At 35.3% G+C, this 22,653-nt stretch overlaps 1 protein-coding gene across 2 annotated transcripts in view; it reads right to left on the bottom strand.

Annotated features, from left to right (window-relative positions):
- The window catches only part of A1cf (APOBEC1 complementation factor), a 64,092-nt gene extending 42,889 nt beyond the window's left edge, over positions 1-21,203 (bottom strand). For both annotated transcript variants that reach the window (XM_048338776.1, XM_048338775.1), the window contains exons 1-2: positions 21,089-21,203; positions 4,393-4,536 (exon numbers count right to left, since the gene is read on the bottom strand). In XM_048338776.1, the coding sequence (XP_048194733.1) occupies positions 4,393-4,491 (99 nt within the window). In that variant the 5' untranslated portion in view covers positions 4,492-4,536; positions 21,089-21,203. The remainder of the gene's footprint in view (positions 1-4,392; positions 4,537-21,088) is intronic.
- Between the last annotated feature and the right edge of the window lie 1,450 nt (positions 21,204-22,653).

Below are 22,653 nucleotides of genomic sequence, written 5' to 3' on the forward strand. Positions count from 1 at the left end.
AAGAAGACAGGGACAGTGCTCAGGCCCAGAGTCCAAGCTCCAGGACTGGTCAAAAAAAAAAAAAAAAAAAAAAAGATCACAGTATAACAGCTTTTAGTTTCCTCAAGCTGGCCAGAAATTTGGGCCAATAACAATGGAATCATGGCTTATAAATCCTGTATGTTATACAACCTTTTGACATTGTTTTGCTCATTGGATATTGGCAATGAATCTAGAAGCTAGCTCATTGTGTGTTAGTAAGGATTAGATGAAGAAATATACACAGAAAAGATAGGACAAAAATGCACAGAAATGTTTACTATTTCTTTCTCTTTTTTTTTTGCCAGTCCTGGGCCTTGGAGTCAGGGCCTGAGCACTATCCCTGGCTTCTTTTTGCTCAAGGCTAGCACTCTGCCACTTGAGCCACAGCGCCACTTCTGGCCTTTTTCTATATATGTGGTGCTGGGGAATCGAACCCAGGGGGTTTCATGTACATGAGGCAAGCACTTTTGCCACTAGGCCATATTCCCAGCCCAATGTTTACTATTTCTAATGTTTACTATTAGTTTGTTGGTTTTATGATTAGTATTACTGTGAGCTAAAGCCTAATTATTAACATTTCTGAGTGTTATAGAATATATAGATGAAAATAGTATATAAATTGGCTATATATTTTAGGAATATTTTATATAAAATCATTTTAAATTATAGTATATTTTCTCTTATGAAAGTATTCTTAAATCATAGCTATGAGATTTTAAAATGGAATAATAACTCCTTAAAAATAAACTTGCAAACTTTTTTATATTGGAGTCACAATTTTCTATCCTGCAGAATTTTTTAAATGATTTAGTAACTGAGTATGATGTTAGTTTAAGAGGATTTCAAGGTGGAGTGTGGATCTCTGCTTTATGCAATGTGGAGGGAGAGATAGGAGAAAGATTTTTTTTTTTTTTGTATTGGTCTGCCCACCTCCTACCCTTACAGATTAGAAAAGCTTAGTGAAACAGTTGACAAGAGTCTTCAGAATTTACAGGAAGACCTTTGGAGGGAAGAATTGGAGGGAAGAATTTTATTTTGTCTAAAGCTGGGGAAGAATGGTAAGAACAACACTTAGAGACATAGATAATATGCTCCCTGCCTTTATACTGGGGAATGGTCTTAAGTTATTTAAAAGTGATTGGTGAAGTGGCATAGATAGGTACTCCACCCTTGGTATGGCCTTGGTATGCTAATCCTTAAAAATGCTGTTCTGATGTTTTTGAGGAGAGGAGGTTGCTTTGTGTTATACTTCTAGATTTTTTGGAGGTAAGCAATATATGAGCGTCTCCAGGAAACTAAGATTGGGCAATGTGGAGAAATAAAATGTTGTCTTTCATCTTCTCTAAGCCTAGTGCCTAAAGGAGCTCAGAAGAAAGAGGCCGAGTCAGAGGAAAGTGCAGGCAGGTGAATCCCTCCCTGCAGTAGAAGCCTGAAAATCCCACAAACTATGCCACAAACTTTCAATACTTATCAGGTCCAGATAGCCCAATGCTAGATTTAGTCAAGTGAAAACTTTCCTTCTCTTTGACAATTAAAAAAAAAAAACCAACAAACACCCACCACAACTTTTCTGTCTTTTTCTCTTTTGCTTTTTGTTCTATTTTGTTTGAGATGGGAGTCTATCTATGAAGTACAGGCTGGCCTGGAATTTAAGATTTATCAGTTACAATATTGGAAATACAGGCTGGACCCTCCCTGTCCTGCTCTCTCCTTTGCTCTGATCTTTCTCTCTCTCCCTCTCTTTCTGTTTCATCTCCAAGTCAGAAACTGTAGCTAGCAAGCTGGAGGAGAAATACATGACAAGATGATTAAAATCATTGTCCACTTTGATGTGCATGTGAAAGAGAAATTATATTTTTTGTTTATATAATTGTACTAGAATTAATTAATGTTTCAGAAAAAAATCTTTTAATATTGGAAAGTCATGAAACTTGCCCTGAATTTTATTTGGGGGAGGAAAGGAAGAGCCAGCATCAGAGTAAAATTAAATGGGCAATTTATATAATTCAGGGTTATTTCCCTTATACTCTACTTCCTGTACATAATGATTTAGGAGACACTTCTAGTTCAGGTTATACTTTTCTTATTTTCATATCTTTATGTTTGGATGGCTAGGTAGTTGGAACTTTGCTCTAGACAGATTTGTCCATACCTATTCTCTATGACTATGGAACATCAGAGAAGTGAAACACCTCAGATATATGTGGAGTTGCATATGGCTTTTAAAAGCACTGAAATGTTTTCTCCTACCACTGGCCTTGCAGATGGTATATTTCAGATATCAGGAAGATAAAAATTAAAATAATCTTATTTAAAAGCATGTTTGATTTGATAAAATATTATGGAAACATTAATTACCAAAGGAAAGAAAATTCTCTTTTCAAGTAACTACCTGAGCAGATGTTAAAAATGAAATTAAATATATTTATTTTGTAGACTGAATATTCTATAGGATTTTCTCTACTGATTAGAAAATAATCCTTTACCAGAGGAGAAAGCTACCTCCAAATTTTGACTTATTTATTTGTGGTATATGGATTTTAGAGAAGAAAACACTAAAAGATTATTAATGATTATAAAATATTTTAACTTTCATTAAGGATTGAAATAAATACAGTAGTGTCTCCTTTGACTTAAATACAACTTTAAAAAGTTAGTCATGTTTACCACTATTAAAAAAGTAGACTGTCCAGCTTGTAGTCTGGCTAAGTTCGCCCTCATGACACTGATAGTACACTAAGAACAAGAAAAAAAGTGTGTGGGGGGGGGGTGGAAATTGGAAGGGAAAGAGGGAGTGGGGCCGAAGGAGAGGGAGGTTATATAGGCTTTTAGCCCTGGGTCTGTTATGAGTTAAGGAAGAATGGAGGAACTTGTCTTCTGGAAATAGCTGTGATCACACATGGGGATTATGGGAGCTTGTAGTAGGTGAAAATGGGGGGAGAACATCCAGCATTCTACTAGATTTGATCAGTATGCCCGGTCCACAAGTTGGTAATTCAAGTCCTGGTTATCGAGTGCTGTAGCCTTATAGCTCTGCAAGGCTGATGTGTAGACAGCCAACAGTCAGCACAAACACACCTGATGCTCTGCCTTCAGGGTCACTGAAGAGGGTCTTAAGTTGAAAAGAGAGATATTTTCTCATAGGCAACATTGCTTATATAACCAGAGTATATCTCAAAATTACAAAGGTGTGCCATCACAGAATATAAAACGCAAGAGGGGACGTGCCGTAGTTTGACACAGATAAGCTCTTTCTATAAGGCCATAAGTTGAATATTAATACAAAAACAAAAATGTACAGTTATAGAGATTTAATATTCTTTGAAAATAAAGAATATCTTATTTTTAGTAAAAAAAGTCATGAAATAATATGGTTTCAAAACCTTTAAAATGTGCAAATTATGAACAAAAATAATGTTGAGAATTGGATTATGCATAACAAATCCTAGTATTATGGTTAATAGAATTGGTTGTAAATAGAATGTACTATGCATAGCAATAATCTGACAAACCTAATAAAAGGATCCTGTTACATATTTAATATTAATCATATGTTACTATTATTCATATTGGTACCTAGATTTGTTTAAGGTAGAAAAGTATATATACAAGTGAAAAGCACAGTTGGTGGAGTAAAAGAAATTCCCTTACTAGGAAAATAGCAATATAGGATAGGATAGGACAATTTGTTCTAATAGCATAATTTATATGCATCTAACACTAGTTTGCTATTTGGTGCAGCATATATTCTTCAAAGGAAATTATCTATACTGACACAACAGAATTACAGATAATTCCTAACAACCAATATCTATGAATAGTTTTATGAGTTTTGTTTTCCTTTGGACAAAAGTTAAGGTTATATATTCTAGACTGGATTAATGTCATTTCAAGAAAACAAACAAATAATGAGGTAGGTTGGCAGAATGCTCTTTTTTTTTCACACTCTAGTCTAGAAGTCTTGCTATATTTCTAACGATCTCTAGAGACCAAGGCTCATTTCTGAATAGCTTGTTCTCTGCCAGTGTCTGAATCATCAATTAAATTTCTTCATCTCCAAGAACTGAAAATCCCACCTGCTTTTTCACATTTTAAGATTATCTTTGACAGTGGTGACAATCTCTCAGGCTTTAGATACTGATTCTATTTTCAGAGGACAAGTTTAAGTTTGACATGATAACCCACCATAGGATCAACACAGTAGGACCACCTGCAAAACTGAAAAGAGGCATTTCTTTTTCTTCTTTTGTTAAGAGAAAACTATCTAAAGAGTTGCACATTTTGCATGTTTTACGTCTGAGATGGCTATGATTCCCACGACACTGTGAGCTCAGTGAATGAGTCTTAGTAGATTTCACGCGAAGTTCCTACCTGGACCAAGCTATATCCTGTGCGTTGGACCAGTGCGCGGAGGGCCGCTTCCTTCTGGGTGCCGCTCAATCCATCCCCGGATTTGTGATTTGATTCCATTGAGAGTGATTATCAGCAAAAAATCAGGTTAATTAGGGTTGCTCACTGAAACCAAATTTAAGATAAATTAAGTAAATTACTGATGCCAAGTGCAAACTACTCCTGTTCATAAAGGCCATTTTTAGGGAGGAAAACATTCTCTATAAATGAGCCGTTAAGATTGGAGCAACCAATAGTCACAGTACAACGCAATCCTAAGAACAAGACCAAACAAATAAAACCAAGCCAAACGAAAATCCCAAGTTGTTAAAATAAATAAACAAAAAATGTTGAATTTAGTTGAAATTTGGAAGTTAGCAACAAATAGTACTTGTAATCCAGTTAGAATGCTGATCAGGAAGTCTTAATTCAATTACTTCAGGATGTCACCAAATGTTTGTATAAATTGGTTCATGCCAATTTAAAAAACATGAAGGTGGTCCCTACAAATATAGGAAGAAGGGATGATTACTAAACCAAACTAATTAGATAGAGCATCACAAATTTCAAAGATTGAGCTTCATTTTTCTGTTCTATGTTACCCACAACGTTTATCTTCCCACTCATCTTCCCGAGAATAATTTCTAGCACAGTGTGTTGTAAACAACAACATGTGAAACAAATGTGATATAAATGTTCACAAAACAAGAGTAATAGATTGGAAAAGTTTACTAAACCTGGGCTATGTATCACTCAATGCCACCTGTAAACTCTGTACCATCTGGGAAAGAATGAAAATATTCACAGGTCCATATTGGTGTACAGAGCTATACATTCAGAAAAATAACATTTTGTTATATCTTCTGTTGGAAAAATAAACGTGATTTGAACCTCACTCCAAATGTGGTGTTTGCTCAAATTCACAGGTTCTCAGGACAAGGATCATAGCTATTTTGAAGCTAGGGCTCTGGTAAGGTGATGCCTGGAATGCCTCTGTATGCTGGGATGAATGTTATTAGGCTGGGTTAGAATAGGAGCTACTCAGAAACTATGAGCTGCTCAGGACAGAGGGAATGGCTTTGCTAGTGGAGTTGACCAAATACAAGCCTATTGGTATTTGACCAATGATCCTTTTGAAAGTTTTCTAATAAATGTATTAGATTCTTTATATTACTTCTATTATCATTTAAAGAATAAGAATTAAGTGATCACTAATAAAGTAGGAAACTTGGTAAAGAAAAAGCAAGTGAAAAAATGTGAACTGATAATTTCATAAACATGCAGTGAATGGTATTTTACTGTAAGTGATAGAATAGTGATAAATATTACTTATAGAAATGACAATATTATCATGATAATCATGATATTCACCATGGTTATTAATAGCACTGTTAGTAATAGTCAGTAGATACAGTAGATATTCTAGTTTTGATGTGATTGAAGAATAATATTCCAATGTATTTGTTAACTATCATTCAAACCTAATATTTTCAATGTGACTTAGTCACCAAGAGGAAAAATGTAAGGTGCCAGAAGGGAGAATATCCATCAGCTGACACAGGGATGGATCAAGTCATCTTCTGCATACAACATGGCCCTGTTGCCTCTGATTTATCTGATAATTCTTGCTTACTTTTTGATCACATATGACTTAACTTTGAAGTTATTCGGAAGAGCCAAATAACATCTGAATGTAGTTTGAAGTCTTTGAAACTAGGACAAAAAATAAAATTTAGAATTTGCTGTAGGAGATCTTTTAGGGACTGAAGGTTACTCAGTGGTCAAGCTCTTGACTACAGGAGTAAGGCCTTAAGTCCCATCCCAGCACAACAAAACAATGAAATGACAACTATGTAAAACACAAAGCAGATTCGTGATCTTCATTTCTTATTTCTTAAAAGCCATACCCTCTCCCAATATTGACAGAATCTAGTGGGTGAATTTGAATTCCAGATAAATATTTTTTAAGCAGGTTGAACTTTTGTTTGAGTCAGTTTGAAATGAAGATTTTGTAATATATTGCCTAATTTAGCACATTATTAATTCTTCAGATCATAGACTAGAACATTTTGAAAAAATAATTTCCCATGTAATTGATTATGACAATAGAATCAAAACCAAGCACTCATAAATGTTGATTACTTCTTAATCAAAATAATGGTATATACTATCTGCCAAGGTCTCTCAAAACATTGAAAATATAGTAGAAGGTGGGTGAGATGGTTGAGAAGTAAAGAAAGTGTTGAGCAACCAGTGCATGCTTCTGTTAGGTAGAATAAGGCTTGCATAAGAGTACAGACATAGGGACTAGAATTCATGGAACTACAATTTGTCCCTCACTGGATTCTCTAGAGAAGTTTTTTAAACCCTCTTGTCTCAGCATCCTCAACTGAGGCAGGATTCACTTTCTTTTAAGGACAGGATCCTAGGTACATGCCCTGACACTCAGCTCAAGCATGCTCCTTTATAACTCCTGGCTTGTTGATTGGAATGCCTTTTCCTTCCCATGTCTCTTGACTTGCCTGCTTTGGCTTTACCTTTCCTTCCAGCTTTTTTTTTTTTTTTTTTTTTTTGCCAGTCCTGGGGCTTGGACTCAGGGCCTGAGCACTGTCCCTGGCTTCTTTTTGCTCAAGGCTAGCACTCTGCCACTTGAGCCACAGCGCCACTTCTGGCCATTTTCTGTATATGTGGTGCTGGGGAATCGAACCCAGGGCCTCATGTATATGAGGCAGGCACTCTTGCCACTAGGCCATATCCCCAACCCCTCCTTCCAGCTTTTATTGAAATGTTTGTTCTGTGTACTTTTTTTTCCCCCACAACCTCCATGGGTAACAATGAGGGCTGCCTGCACAAATCCTGTACATATCTACATTGTTGTTACACACAGCACTGTAATTATTTGCTTCTGAGTCTGTCTTTCTCACTAAGCTCTCAATTTGTTAAGCATGGAGACTGTCTGGTACTCATGGTTGTTTGCCCAAAAGGTATAACTTGCGATTCTCATGCTAACTTCTCAATAGATATTTGTGGAATAACTGAAAAATGTTGACTAGCAATTTGAAGGATTTGAATGATCTCTCAATGAAAAGTAAAACTAACCTGAACCAAATACCTTATGTTTATTATTTCTCTCTTATTTCAGTCACTTCCTGAAAGCTCTATTCTAGAAGAAACAGTCATTATGTGACCAACTGATTTATATGGTTTCTCTGCATTTATGCCTTCTCCATCACATTTATGAAAGAGATGAGGAAAAAAATCTTAAATGCAACATATTTGAAAACGAATTGATATTTTGAAATAATTCTTTGGTTAAAAAGTCACCTTTTTTTCCCTTATATGTGCCTGACTTACTTTATATTTGCAAATGTTAGTGCCCATTTACTCAAGAAAGAATTAGAGGTCAGGGTAGGATAGAATGAAGCTCACACTCCCTTGTTTGGCTGCACTGCTCAATAGAGTTCATCCAGAGTTCACTGTTGGGCAAGGTCAGAACAGCAGTTCATGACCCCAACAGCCTATGGTATCAGTGAGATTTGGTTCAGAGAAGGTGGCATGGGTAAGAAGATGAGAAGGAAGTTAGAAGAAAGGAGAAGGGATGAGAGGCAAAAGGTCTATCTTTTTCAAATTTGTATTGAATCTGGTGAGTATTATCTGATACTCCATAATTATAACTGTTCTGGAAAGAAAAAATGAATTTATTTTGTACATAAAAATTGTTCCCACATGGAGAACCAAGTTGGGAAGGAAAGCCAGAGGAGTTTGCATTGAGATTTGTGATTTGGATTTGCCAGAAGTTGTGGGAATGTTGGAGGGTTTTGTTGTCCAGGTATGATATATATATATATATGTATATATATATATATATACATATATATATATATATTGGCAACTGGAAAACACAAAGTGAAGGAACAAACTTTATTTTTTTTAAGGTCTAACAAGATGATAAACAGAGAAAGATGTCAGTAAGACAGACATAAGAAAAGCACATTTAAAGACTCTGGAAAGAATAGCTTGGTAAGGCTAGGACAAAAATTGAATAGGGAGAAAAACTGTTCCAGGGTGATAGGCAATGGAGAGGTGTTCTTATGTAACTGAGTGGGAGCTTCTGGGCCAGTGGTAGTAATGTCCAGGGGACATATCACATTGAAATGTTTTCATTTGGTATTGGGTATCTCTAAGTCAAATCCTGTATTTCTTTAATGCCTTTATTGTACATTGACATCTCATGATATAGGTGAGACATAGCCCTTATGCAACATGTAAACAGTGCAAGAGGATTTAATATGAATTTTAGTCAGCTCTTGTACTGAAATTGGGAAGGTGTGTACAATTGATCTCAGGTTTCTTTTGGAAATGGATGAATGAATTAGCCCTTTATTTGGGCTTTTATCATGAAGCAAAGAAAAATTAACATAGAACACACACATATCAATTCCTACAGTAGCTATAGTGATGTCACACAAAGTCTCAATATGTGACATCTTATTTTTTTAAAATAAAAACCATCAGAAACAATTAACCAGAAACCAGAATCCCCTCTATTGTTAGTAAGGCATTAAAAACAAATTATTACAAAATTTGTAATGAAATTTGCATTCGTTTCTGCTATGTCAATTTGGGACCAGACAAGTCGTAAGAAGAATTAAAGTATTTCATAGTGAATATATTAAATTTATTTATAATTATTAAAAGAATCCTCCATTTTAGGGAAGGAGTGTATTGCATTTAAATTTCCATGACTTTAACTTTTCTGAGACTTGGTACCCTACTTTTTTAAAGCATATGAACATTGATACTTGAGTATGGGGTTTATATTTTTAACATTAAATCAAATTTTTGTTTTAAAAATAATGAATTCTTCTCAGGTCACCTGTAGAAGAATACCTCCTTGTATTGGCAAAGAGCATCTGTCAGTGAACATGTAACACAATTCATACTCAATATTGAAACAGTGCAATTATTCATTCTCATTTAGAACAAATAAATCAACCATGTGAAACTATTACAGAAAATAAAATTTGCTGTATGTATTATATTTGCTGCAAAGGCAAATATAAATATTCTCTAGAAGAAAAGTCAAAAAATGTGAGAGGAAAATATTAAGAAAATAGAATCTTCTACTGAAGATGGCAAGATGTCAAAAACTTATGTGGAGAAAATGGTAAAATTCTACTGAAAGACCAAAAGAGCTTGTTATCTTATTATTATAAAGATGTCTATTTTTCCTAACTTATAATTTTAGCATGATTATTGTTAAAACCCTAATAAAATTTTTTTGACATTTGAAAATTTGTTTCTATGATTCATCTGGCAGTACAATATTCAGTAAAGTATTGATATCATAAAGTATGTAAACAAAGTATAAACAAAGTTAAAAATAAAACAAATGTAGGAATAGTCAATAGGTGAATGGAATGAAAGACAAAGCCTTGGCCCATAGTTTTGTTTACAATGGGATTTGCAAATAGCAGTGTCATAAGCAATTTGCAAGATACAGTTGACATATCACCTAATAACCCATGCCCCAATTTTAAGTATAAGAGATAATATTTAAACAACATTGTATGACCACTAGAAGAAAGCACAGCAGAATAATTCACTCAACTTATGAGGGCTTCCAAACTAACAAGTAAAGAGCCCTAAGGGACAAAGTCTAACAAGTTTATCTACATAAAAATTATGCCTACTGTATTGTCAAAATTACATTACAAAGGGGCTACAGACTAATATCTGTAATATACAAAGAGTATTTTAAACTCAATAATAAAGTGACCCAAGGGACAAACAGTGAACTTAACAAATAAAGATAGCTCATAAACTTATTATTTTCCTGATACAAGGTAAAATACAGGAAAATACAAGCTAAAACAAAAAAACAGATAAGGGGTTTATTATTAACCTATTATATGGCAACATTTTAAAAGTTTGCAAGTAAGAATAATAAAATAGCCAACACTTATTAAACACATATTGTATGCTATGTTTCAAAATCTTTAAATATGATTCCCTTTATCCTCATAAAGGATTTGAGTTGAGTGTGGGGTGAACAATGAAAGGGCTAATAGATCAAGATTCATTGTACCCACAGACTGACGTGATGAATTGAAACCCCTCTGTCCAACTATGTAATAATAAAAAAAAATACTGGCTGAGGTAGGTATTATCATTATTTTGACATAGGTAATAAATCATGGTACAGAAATGTAAGTTAATGTGGCCAAGATCACATAGGTAGTAAGTGACAGACAGATATCTAAATGTCTGGATCCTGTGGACCCGGTTGTGTTCTGACTTTTCTGTTCTACAGCTTACTCTTTCTCAGTTTCCTATTTTTCCTTAAGAAAAAGCAGACAGGGGGTTTAGAGATTATAACAGCTACCTGGCTCCCTTAGTGTGTGGCTCTGACAATAATAAAGCTCATGGCTCATGGTGATGGTAAGCTATGAGTCTGCATTCTCTTTTACAGGAGCACAAGGTCATCGACAGCACTTTGTAACTTAGTCTCTGTACAAGAATGAAAATGAGCTATTATAGTAGCTCTTGGTTCACTTGGACCCAGATCTGATTCCCTTTGGATATAGTCCAAAGTGGGTACCTGTTCATTACTAGCTCTCTGTTGTTACATGCTGAATTATATCACACCCAAACATTAATCCTTATGATATGCTTTCCAAATGACACTTGATCACTTGACACAGGATCTAACTCAACTTTCCTATTTACTTTCAATCTTCTTTAGGGATGAAAATATTGGTTCCTACTTTCCATTGATCTCTAGTTCATCTAGATTGAAAGTTCAAGATGAAACATTTTCTGAGGTAGACCTGAGGTGGGTCACCAGAACAACAGGTGCTTCTCACAGCCCCAAACACAGCTGCTTTGGGAGGTGAGTGGTCCATCTCCATCTTCCAGTGTTTATATGATTCTCTTTTCATTCCATGCCATTTCTCTCTTCTATTCTTTATCCTTTCTCTGGCTTCCTTATAGATAGTCATGGCTACAGAAGTTTTTGTTACCTCTACTTTTTTTTTTTTTTTTTTTTTTTTTTTTGCCAGTCCTGGGGCTTGGACTCAGGGCCTGAGCACTGTCCCTGGCTTCTTTTTTGCTCAAGGCTAGCTAGCGCTCTGCCACTTGAGCCACAGCGCCACTTCTGGCCATTTTCTGTATATGTGGTGCTGGGGAATCGAACCCAGGGCCTCATGTATATGAGGCAGGCACTCTTGCCACTAGGCCATATCCCCAGCCCTGTTACCTCTACTTTTAAGAGAGTCACTCAGCTGTTCTTAGGAACAGTGGTGCTGATAGACACAAGTTTCTAAAAAACAATGACTGTTTTTGCAGAGGTGTGTTGGGTTATCAAAATAACTATTTGTTTCTATTTAAAATCCATCTATCATTTTATTTGGGGTCAAGTCCTGGCTCTAGGAAAATAAAATAGTAAAACCTAAGATACTGGGGGATTTTCATTGTAGTAAGAATATACAGAGAGCAAAAATTTAAATGATGTTAGGAGAAAAACAACATTGGAGCTCCTGTGTGAGAGTTTGCCAGAGACAAATAACCATATGTATAATAAAATTATGCATATATACTTTTATGATTAAATAATTTTGCATATATTTTATACATATGCATATATATGAGTATATAAGTATATGTAAAACTGGACTAAATCCAGACATTAAAATATATAAAGGGAAGAGGGACAGATTTTTCCCTTTATTTTTATTTAGTAATTACAATTTTTAGTGTGTCAGAATTAAGAATCACATATAAATTTATTTTAAAAATTTCCCAAAGTCTTAGGAAAGTTAAACATAGTTATCTGTCCAACAGATTATTATTCTCTTGCAAAATGACCCTGGCATCTAGAAATCTTTTTTTCACTTGAGATTAAGGTAATTTTAGACAAAGCAATTTATTTTCATTTGAAACTATGCTTTAAATTTGATATCTATGGCCCAGTAGTAACACTTCTGCTTTTTAGCGTATTCTCATTAAATAGGCGTTACAGAGACACATTTTATGTGCTTCAAAAGATATTTCACCATTGCTTAAAATGCCATTTAGAGTCAACAAGAATCCTTTTAAACCCCTCAGATTGAGCTTGAAATGTGTAACTTACAAAGACACAGGGAAGCATTAACCTATGCATATCCCTTCAAAACAGGACTTTGAAATTTAACTGCCAGTGTTCTTAAATTTTAGGAAGCAACATTCACTCCATGTAGTCTTGTTTGCCTCTATTTCTGTGATACCTTCAAAATTTTTACAGAAGCTGTGTCTGTAGTTCGAGCAAATTTCTGAACTGTGACTTCAATAACTTGCTTTCTGGCCTTATTTTTAAACTATCAACACATTCTTTCCACTGGCGTCAAATAATCATTGAATGTTGGCCTTAGCAGTCCAGTGTCTGTATTTTTTAAAGATAAAGGCATAATACATTCATGTTTCCACCACAACACCTAGAAAAATCCTGAACTCAAATGGTATGTGTGAAGGATTCCACTCAATTCTGACAGTATATGTTAGCATAACAGCATCTTCCTCAAGGAAAAAGTCAAGATCCTGATCTAGTAAGGAAGGCACACCCATATGTCAATTAGTAGGGTTTGCCATGTACTTGTCCATAAAAAAAACATAGTGGTTGAATGGTATGGAGTGGAGATGGCCGCAAGATTCAATGACATGTAATGGACATAATAATGTGTGCTTCAATTTCTTGAGTTTTAGAACAAAGGTTTCAAGAATGGAGCCCAGCACAGAATAGCACATATTGTTCCATATAGACACTAGAGTCTCTTTGGCATCTTCATTCAGCCACTACTGACCCCAACGGTTCCCATGACAGTGCTGATGGTCCACTGTCCCCTCACCACTCACATTTAATTTTTTTTCTTTATGGGTCTGTTCTTCCAGAGCCCTCTGCCTCTGCCTGGGGGACTGATTTGGGACAGATCTATTTACTTTCTGCTTATATTTTCTATTATGCTAATAAACATCTTCTACTATGATCACTTGCATTTTCATCAGTTGTTTTGAGTATTGACTAATTATTTTTTATTTTAACTATGAAAATAAAGAAGTCTGAGAGATTTTCACTTTGGAGTGAAGATTCATCTTTTTTTCTGTTTTCCTTCATAATGACCCAGGTTCCATCAATTTGCTCTATACCAACTAAACCAGGTGGTCTGCCAGTGATAGATATCATTTCTGCTTTGGAAAAACTGCAACAGTTAGGGAGATGTAGCCTCAAAATTTCCCTACTAGCCAGTGATGAGGTGCAAGTTAATTTCTCACCTACTTTAATCTAGTCTCAAACCCACTGTTTACATTTGCCTTTGTTATCTCTCCCTCCCCCCGCCCCACACACATTTACTTCTATTGAAGCATTGTCTTGTCTACACAGAGATGTGATGATGAGAATTATGGCTATAATAACTCAGGTTGTTGCATACTCTTGTTATTGTCCTAAGAGCTCTGCATACAATAATTTCTAATCTACTTAACCATGGCTTTAACTGTTGAGGAATTAAGTTCTGAGAAAATCTTTGTTCAAAGTCACATGCTAGTAGGTGATGCAAGTAGGAATTAAGCCTAGAAATTCTGGGTCTAGAATCTATTACTTTAACAAAAAATCAGTTTCTATCTGTCATGCCAACACTACCTACCATTGGGCTGTAGGTATTGTAATTCTGAGTTATTGAATTATTTTAATAGTAAATGTTTGGCTATTTCTTGCTTCTTAAAGGAAAATTTCTGGAAACTATAAAATATTAAATGACCTAATTGTAATAGGGAGGTCAGATCTGGCCAGTGCCATCATTAACGGTGGAGGAACTTCAGGTTGACTCCAGCTCAGATAAGAGCAGAAGCCAACTCCATCTCTACTAAGCTCTCCCCCACCCTATCCAGGAAGCTCCCCTTTATTATGATAAGTTATGTAAATTGACCACCTGAGGCCTGGGAGCTTCAAGGGAACCTGTGCCCTCCTATGAGCAGTAGGCATATCCACCTGCATCATATGAGCCCCGCTAAATCCATGAGCCAATTCTAACTAGAATGATAGGTTGGTTCAAATAGATACTATGAGACAGACTGTAACTCTATTGGTCACCTGTGTGCGGCCTAGCGTGCTCTGTAAGTGCTGTATCCTCATTGGCCACCTGTGTGTGGCAAGTTTGACTGTGATGTTTGCCTTATAACCAGGCTGGAAGGCCACACATATGCGCAGTTCCAGCTCCCGAGTCTGGGCCCTGATCCTGCACTCGTGGTTGGCAGTTTGGCCGGTCGGTTCACTTTTTGTTCACTTTTTACTTCCCCAATAAATCGTCTTTTTGGCATCTTGTAGCTGGAGACTGTGTGGTGGACTCTTGGGGGAACCAAGAATCCCCTCCCTTGTGGGGGGGACCCCGTTCCATTGTAGCAAACCCCCACTCTACTTCACTAATGACATTATTTCCTGGGTGATTCTAGTTCAAGTCAATGCACCAATATTAAGTATTTGTTACAATGAGGAAGCAACATGGAGGGATCAAGGTTTGTCAATGTGATGCTTGATTGGCTTTAACAACAAATCAAAATAATTCAATGAGTTAACTTCTAAAAAAACAAATTCCTACTTTCCAGTCCCTCAAGTCACTCGTTTACTCTAGGCTGTCACCTTCCACGTCTTCTCTTTCATACCACACGAACTTACTTTTACTAGGCATCATTCCCACAGTTCTTTGCTAGACTTGTTAATCTGGTAAGACATTTTAGACTGCAGTGTCCCCATTGCTTATACATTGCATCCTAATAAGTTTGATTTATGACAAAGCAGCTTCTCGTTATACTCATCCTAGATGAATCACTGTTAGAGCTGGTATTTGGGAGTATCTGCGTTTCAATTTAAACTTGTAAAATAAGTTAGCCTAATATGGGATAGCCTCATGACATGGACTTAGCAGCCCAGTTATTCTTCCCTAGGGAGGAAGGCGATGGGAGGCGCTGTGTTCTTTTCCAACACTAAGCGTTTGGGTACATGGTAGCTGAATCTGTCGGGACAATTACTTTGTTTTTAGTGATACTCCATAGTGTTCCTGTTTCTATGTGTATGGTGTATGTATTTCACATGTGAGTTGATCCTAGCTGTCCCCCAGGTCACAAAATTGGTCTCCCTTAACCTGAGTGTCTGGTTGTGTTTTATCTGAATTTATCCAGAGAAAGGAGGAGGGTACTTAAGGAAAAAAGAATTCCTGTTCACCATGGGAAGTCTTATTTATCTTTCTCCTAGAATTTGCTTAGAGAATTGACTGAATTGGAGATGTGTGGGTTGGGAGGTGCTAGGACATAAGGGCCTACTAGAGGGTTGGATTTTTGCATTTGGATTCTTATTCAAATCCAAGTGTCTTTTATCTTTAGGAAATTTGCTTAGCTTTTCTCTGTCAGACGATTTCAAATAGCCAAGCATTGGTGCCTTCCCCGTGTAATCCTAGCTACTCAGATGGCTGAGAATTGAGGATTGTGGTTTGATCTGGAAATGGCGCTGTGGCTTAAAGTAGTAGAGTGCTAGTCTTGATCACAAAAGCTCAGACAGCATTCACTCCCTGAGTTCAAGCCCTAGGACTAGCACAAAAAGAAAAAAGAAAAAGAAAAAGAAAGGAAGTTTCCTAGATCCAGTGTGCTTGGCAAGGGGCAGAAGTTATATGAAAATGACAGGGACAGAGGACTAGAAAGAGATGTCCTAGGTTGAACATCCATGTGTGCCTGCCCAGGTCAACCTCCTTGGCAGTAGATTTTTATTTCATACCTTCATTGCAGACAATCTGAGGCATTGGTGTTTAAGTAAATCTAATAAGCCTATTTTCGTCATCCGCAAGACCCTAATGAATAAATAAGTGCTTTACAGAATCCCAATAAAATAAAATAAATAGAAGAATGCTAAAGCTACAAGAAATAAGTTCATTGCTTTTGTACATAATGTTTTTGTTGTCCTCTACCAGTCTGTTAAGAAGTTTATCATCCTCTTGTCCTTCACTTTTTTTTACTGTGCTGTATTAGTATCTGGACTAGTTTAATTCTTTTTTGATGCTTTTTTTTTTTTTTAAAACCAGGACCTGAATATCCTAGACTGGTTTGTCTATCTCCCTATGTGTACTCTAATGTTCTCTCTTTATTGTTTCATCTACCATCTTAATTGATTAATAAATGCACTAATATGAGATAGAGTGATTGAAATCCCACAACCTAATAGTACTGAAGTATAGACCGAGTAGGTAAGAGTTACTTTCAGTTAACCAACTTTGTACTACTGGAATGACAAATCATGACTCAATTATTGTAAAGAAACTACTTGTATGAAAATGAACAGGAAGAAATTTAACATTAATCCATACAAAAATCTTCTGTCTAAAATGTTTGTAAATTAGACTATCTCTGGGAATAAGTACTAGAGTCTTTATTTAAGTCTAGTTCTCTTTAAATCAATTGGGCATCCCAAAACACTGATTATTTTCTAACTGCTGGAGGAAGGGATGATATTATTGCATAATTGGAAGTGGAATTTTTACAGAATTACAAATCTAATTTTCTCCCTTAGACATACTGTCTGGCAAGATTGCTGTGTACAAATTCTCTTTAGACATATTATTAACTGGAGCAGAACATGGCACACTAGAGGAAATTATGTCCTTGTCAATCCTCTTCTCTTGATAGTATCAGGGGACAAGTCTTGTTGGAAATGCAAACCTGGAAAATGTTCTCCATTGGATTATCAATACATATGCACATTAAACTCCACCTCTAAACCTATATGAAAATAGCTAACATATTTTAAATAATAAAATTAGAGAGGGATCAAGATATCAGCAAGTTTAGTAAAGATGATTATCTCTAATACAGAAAATACATTTGACTCTCTGAATCTGTAGATTCCCCATTCATAGTCAAGTACAGACTGAATATATCTGAAAAACATTGTGTCTGAATGAAATGCATAGGGGCTTTTATCTTTGACATTTTCTAAGTATAACAACTATTTAGTAGCCTTTGCATTGTATTTGGTATCATAAATAGTCTAAGGATAACTTAAAAACTACAGAAGCATTATATACATAGACTATCATTTTCAATACAGGTCTTGAGCATATGAAGATTTTGGTACCTGTGTGGGCCTCTGGAATCCATCCCCAGTAGTTATCAAAGGTTAGCTATATTTTAAAGTTTGATTTGCATCAAACATAAATATTCCACATAAAATTTTACCTTATGAAATGAAAAGTTCTAGTGTTTAAGGCTGGTAACCCAAATGGAATAGTTTTGACAGGTGTTTGTCACTACAAATGACTTTTCTTCATCCAATTGGCAATAAATATTTATTAATGATAACTGCCTGAATTCGCTGTGTCAGGCCAAGGAACAGATGGGATTTAAATGTCTAATAGAGGCTGTCAGTGCCACAAGGAGGCTCCTTTTCCAGCCCTTTTCCTAGGGGAGTTTGGACTGTTAGAGCTGTACTCTAGAGGAGCCTGGTTACTGTTTCCATGAATAAGATAAAATGGTATTTATCCTCTGTCGATCAATGCTGTCTTGTTTGAACTTATTGAGTCATTTAGAGACACATGTGGCAATGAATGCCCTTGTGCAATAGTACCCAAAGTACTACCTGGCTTTCTAGGTGATGGCAGTATTTTAAAAGACAGTTACTAAAGCAGTTTCTTTTAATATTGTTTTTTATAACATCAACTGACTGACAATATGAGTATATACTGAACAAGAGTGACCTCTGGTCCAATATAACATCATGTAAAATTTCCAATGTAATATAGATTAATTTTTGAAATGGTTTCAATGACTTCTAATATGATTGATATTTAACTAGGCATAATTTAGACTTTTATGGTGCTTCTTATTTCTTATTTATAGGTAACAGGTATAGATGTCTACACATATATAAATATACTTACATATTAAAACATGCAAACATAAATGTCTTTACACACATATGTAAATATGTAGACATAAATAAATATGTCTAAACATATATGTTTACATATTTATTTCCGCATTATAGCCATCAAGAAATGGAATCATTAGGTTAAAATGCGTAGTTTTCAAAGATTTCTAATGTTACATATTGCCAAAATTTCCAAACTGCTTTCCCGAAAGGTAAAACACATAATATTCCTATAAGCATTTTGTAAAAAAGTCTTCTTCTCCTATAGTTACTGATGCTGACCAATGTAAATTTGAATGTCTGCTTATTCATCAGGTTAATTTTGTTTAAATATTTGTATTCATTAAAGCATTCCAGTGAAGGAAAAAAGAGTGACCTCTGGGTTTAAATAAAGAATACATTGGTCATTTTACTAAGAGTTTTGAGAAATATTCTCTAAAATAAAAGTATGCCTTGTCTTTTAAAGTTTAAACAAGAGAGATCTATAGGTTGTCTACCTAAATAAATGGACTCAAACCTGTGATTAATCAAAACTTCCTAATTTATGTAGTTTCCTATTTTAATGACTTGTTTTGACAACGGGGTGTTAATGAGTAAGTCTGGACAGCTTGAGAGGTTTTTGGAGGTTGTTACAAATAGGGGAAGAGGACGAAAAAAGAATTCCAATCTAGCTCTGTCTGGAGACAAATCCAGTGTACTTTCTCTAATTAATTTTAAAAGCCCCTTAGTCAGGCACAATCTTATGTGATGAAAGGTGATGAGAGCATATGATTCCTTGGGTGTGTTTGACTGTAATGATTTCAGAAGCAATGAATTCAGTTGATCCTTGTTTTTATGAGTGTTGGCCATGGGCTATAAAAATGATTTGTTCTTTTTTAGTCTGCATTTTGAGGAACATCAATTTTGAGAGATATTAATAGATTTTATTTCCTGGAAAATATTCTGTTGTAAAGTTAAGCTTAGGAAAGGCAGTGTACTCTTGCATGAATGAACATATTTACGCTCATAGTAAATCCTTGGTACTTGTTTGAACACTACTCTGTAGGCAGACCACCTGGCTCAGAAACCAGGCTCTCCTCTTGCTCAGTAGATGATGACGCTGAACCTGTTAGCTAATTGGTCAGTACCTAAATTTTGTCCTAATAATATTTTCATTATACTGTTACTCTTAAAAACAACATGAGATAAATGTATGGGGACTATTTAGCAGTACACTTGATAGCATAATGCCACTATATGTAGTAATTTTGTTATGCAAAACAGATACATAGTAAAATGACCTGCTTTGAATGATCTCATACCACTTCCTCTGCCTACTTGTCCTGATAGTAGTTACTTTTTCCATTGTTGTTGTTGTGGCACATTTGTTATGTAGTGCAGGAAATATTAGTATTTGAAATATCACATGATGAACTTGGTACTAGCCCAGTTGGAAAACTTAGTATTCAGTAGGTTTAGATATTATGTCATCTTATTAGGCTTGCCTATAACAACTTATTTATTTTTCTTTGCAATATTTTCTCCCTTCTTTTACACATGATTAAAAAAATTGGAACAGCAAAATGCACACCTTTTCTACAATCGTTAGTGTCAATGTTATTCCAGCATATGTGGTTCCCAGACCCTGCAAGTCACTGGTTTACTGCTCTCTCTTTAGCAGGAGTTAATGCCACTGTTTTAACAAGTGACTTCAATTTTATTTCCAGATTTATTATCTCAATGCATGCTCCCCTTCTTTTTGCAATGCTCTTAATTTATAACATGAGAGGAGTTTACCAATGACAATATTGCATTCTTCATCTTCTTAGAGATACATAGTGCAATCTGAGAAGTGCTATATTAGAGAAACATGTATATCTTGACACCTGTTCTCTTTGAAACTTACTTTGCTAATCACAAAACTAAAATGTTTCAATTGGGGAGCTTAAGAGATTTCTGGTAGGAACAGAATATTCTTGCTAAAGGCACTTATTTCTTTCTTTCCTTAGAACCATTATATCCTGATGTGAAGTTTCTTTTGGGGGTGAACAAATTGATAATGTGAAATGCATCTGCAGAGTAGTTGTTCAAACAGAGGAATCGATCTAATAATTAGCCATGCCAAGGTTGAGATTTAACATATTTAAAGCCAGTCATTTTTCCATAACTATTACTTTTCCTAGAATGAACAGCGAATAGCTTAAGATTTTTTTTATTAGATGACTAATAGCAGAGGAAACATCAAGGATATAGTATAAATTATTTTTCTTATCATGGTGGTAGCATGGAGATAATTGAATAGATGAAGTCTAATGTATGATAGTAATTATGACCCATACAAAGAACTCAAAATCTGCCAGAATGTTAGTCCTAGTGCTTTCTCTATTTACATTTCTGTTTCCTGGGCTTTAGGGTGAGAACAGGTAGTCAAATTCAGCTCTTTCTGCCTTCTCACTATGGCTAAGTAAACTTCTAAACACAACTGTCACCACTTTTGAACCCACAAAAATGAATCTATGCATTTTTTAAGCTTTAGATAGATGAAAGTCAGGAGGAAAGCATAGCAGCCTTCTCATTTTGAGATGACTTGATCATTTTGTTGTCTTCAATTGGTCTCATTAGCATAGAACCAAGCCAGACAGTTCCCTGGGGTTAGTCTCAGTAATAGAAGAGATTTCAAGCTGTTTTCATGCATTTTCTCAGAAACCAGAGTCTCATAGAGTTGAAATAGAAAACATGAAATTTCATGGACCATACCTGAGTAATTTCAGAGATTCCCACCCGGAAAAAGGTTCCTTGATTATGGCGAATTCAACGTGTCACTCTGGTTATGTTCTAATCATCATATCAAACTCCAAAGGTTCAGTGGCTTTAGGTTTGGTTTACAATTCCTGGGAGTTAAACTTTAACTCACCCTGTCTCTTGCATCCAGGCAGCCCTTTGACCAGATAATTGGATCACTACAGCCCAAGAAGAATCTATGAAACTACCCTTTTTGTTTTTGTTTACATAATTAAAGTGTCTTTTGTATTATAAACCATTGGAGGGAAAACTATTTTGAACTTACTTTACTGAGATATATCTAAAAAAAGTAACATTTGCTGTTATGTGGGTAATTAAGCTTGTTCTGTTTTTTCTTGTTTCTTTCTATACCAAAAGATATGAAGACTAAGGTATTTTAGAAGAATATTTCTTTATTTTAATAATTTTTCTATCATTGTACTACATGGAGTAAAGTGTTCAATTTTATATCAAGTATCTAGATAAATGCTGGCTTGCAAATGTAAAGAACACAAAACAGTTACATAATCAAGTGGAAAGCTCAGGTTAGGGAAATTAGGTTTCTTTTATACAAGCTTTTATTAACACAAAAGAGAGAGTCATCTCTTATATGAGAGCTGATATTATTGTTCATTTCCTGAAATCTCATTGGTTAACTGTGTTTGTTACAGAACAGAGAAACAGTATTCTCAACAAGTTGAACTCTACACTATAATTTCTCCACTAACAGTTCCAGTCTACACAGGAAATTCTGAAGGATGAAACAAACTCATTTACATAAAGACGAACCCAAATCCTCTTAATTTTGAAAAAATTTTGGTTTACAACTTATAGACCACAGGTTCTCAAATTCAAGCTTGTAAATAGTCTCCTTGGCTTCAGTTCTAGTGAGTGGAATCTGATATTTTAGGAACCAACTATTAATAAAACACTTTTGTCTATGAAAAAACACAGGACAAGCCATTCTTCTGTAATATAAATACATAGGAAGACCTACCAGTTAAGTCCATCTATGATTGCATAATAGAAGAGATAAGTTGGAATTCTATTTCTGCCTGCAGTTTTCATTGCTCAAACACGAAAAAGATTTGCTTTATCTAGACATTTATCCCATGTAAAATGAAATGCATACTGAAGTGATTTTGCTCTGGAATTGTGTTCTTGGGGAGAGGACTAGAGGAAGTTTCCATGCTCCACCCTGCTTACACCTGTGTGAGAGACCCTGGTTCCTTCTCCTAGGGAAATCTTGCCTGGGATTGTTGGATTCCCAAATGAGTGAGGAATTCTTACTTTGAGTTTGCCTATTCCAACAAAGACTTGCTAGTATTATGAAGTGTTCATCCTTGGTATTTTATACAGTGGGTGCCTAGAATGGTGACAAGTAGAGATGAAAAAAAAGCAAGAAAAGATTTGGTGAAAACAATGGAACATAACAAGTACAAAATGAATTATACAGATGTTCCTTGACTAACAATGTGAAAATTTGCCAGTAAATCTTTTGTAAGCTGAAAATGTATTTGCTACACCTTCACTATGGAACA

This window comes from Perognathus longimembris, chromosome 2, assembly GCF_023159225.1.
Source record: "Perognathus longimembris pacificus isolate PPM17 chromosome 2, ASM2315922v1, whole genome shotgun sequence".
Classification (NCBI taxonomy): Eukaryota; Metazoa; Chordata; class Mammalia; order Rodentia; family Heteromyidae; genus Perognathus; species Perognathus longimembris.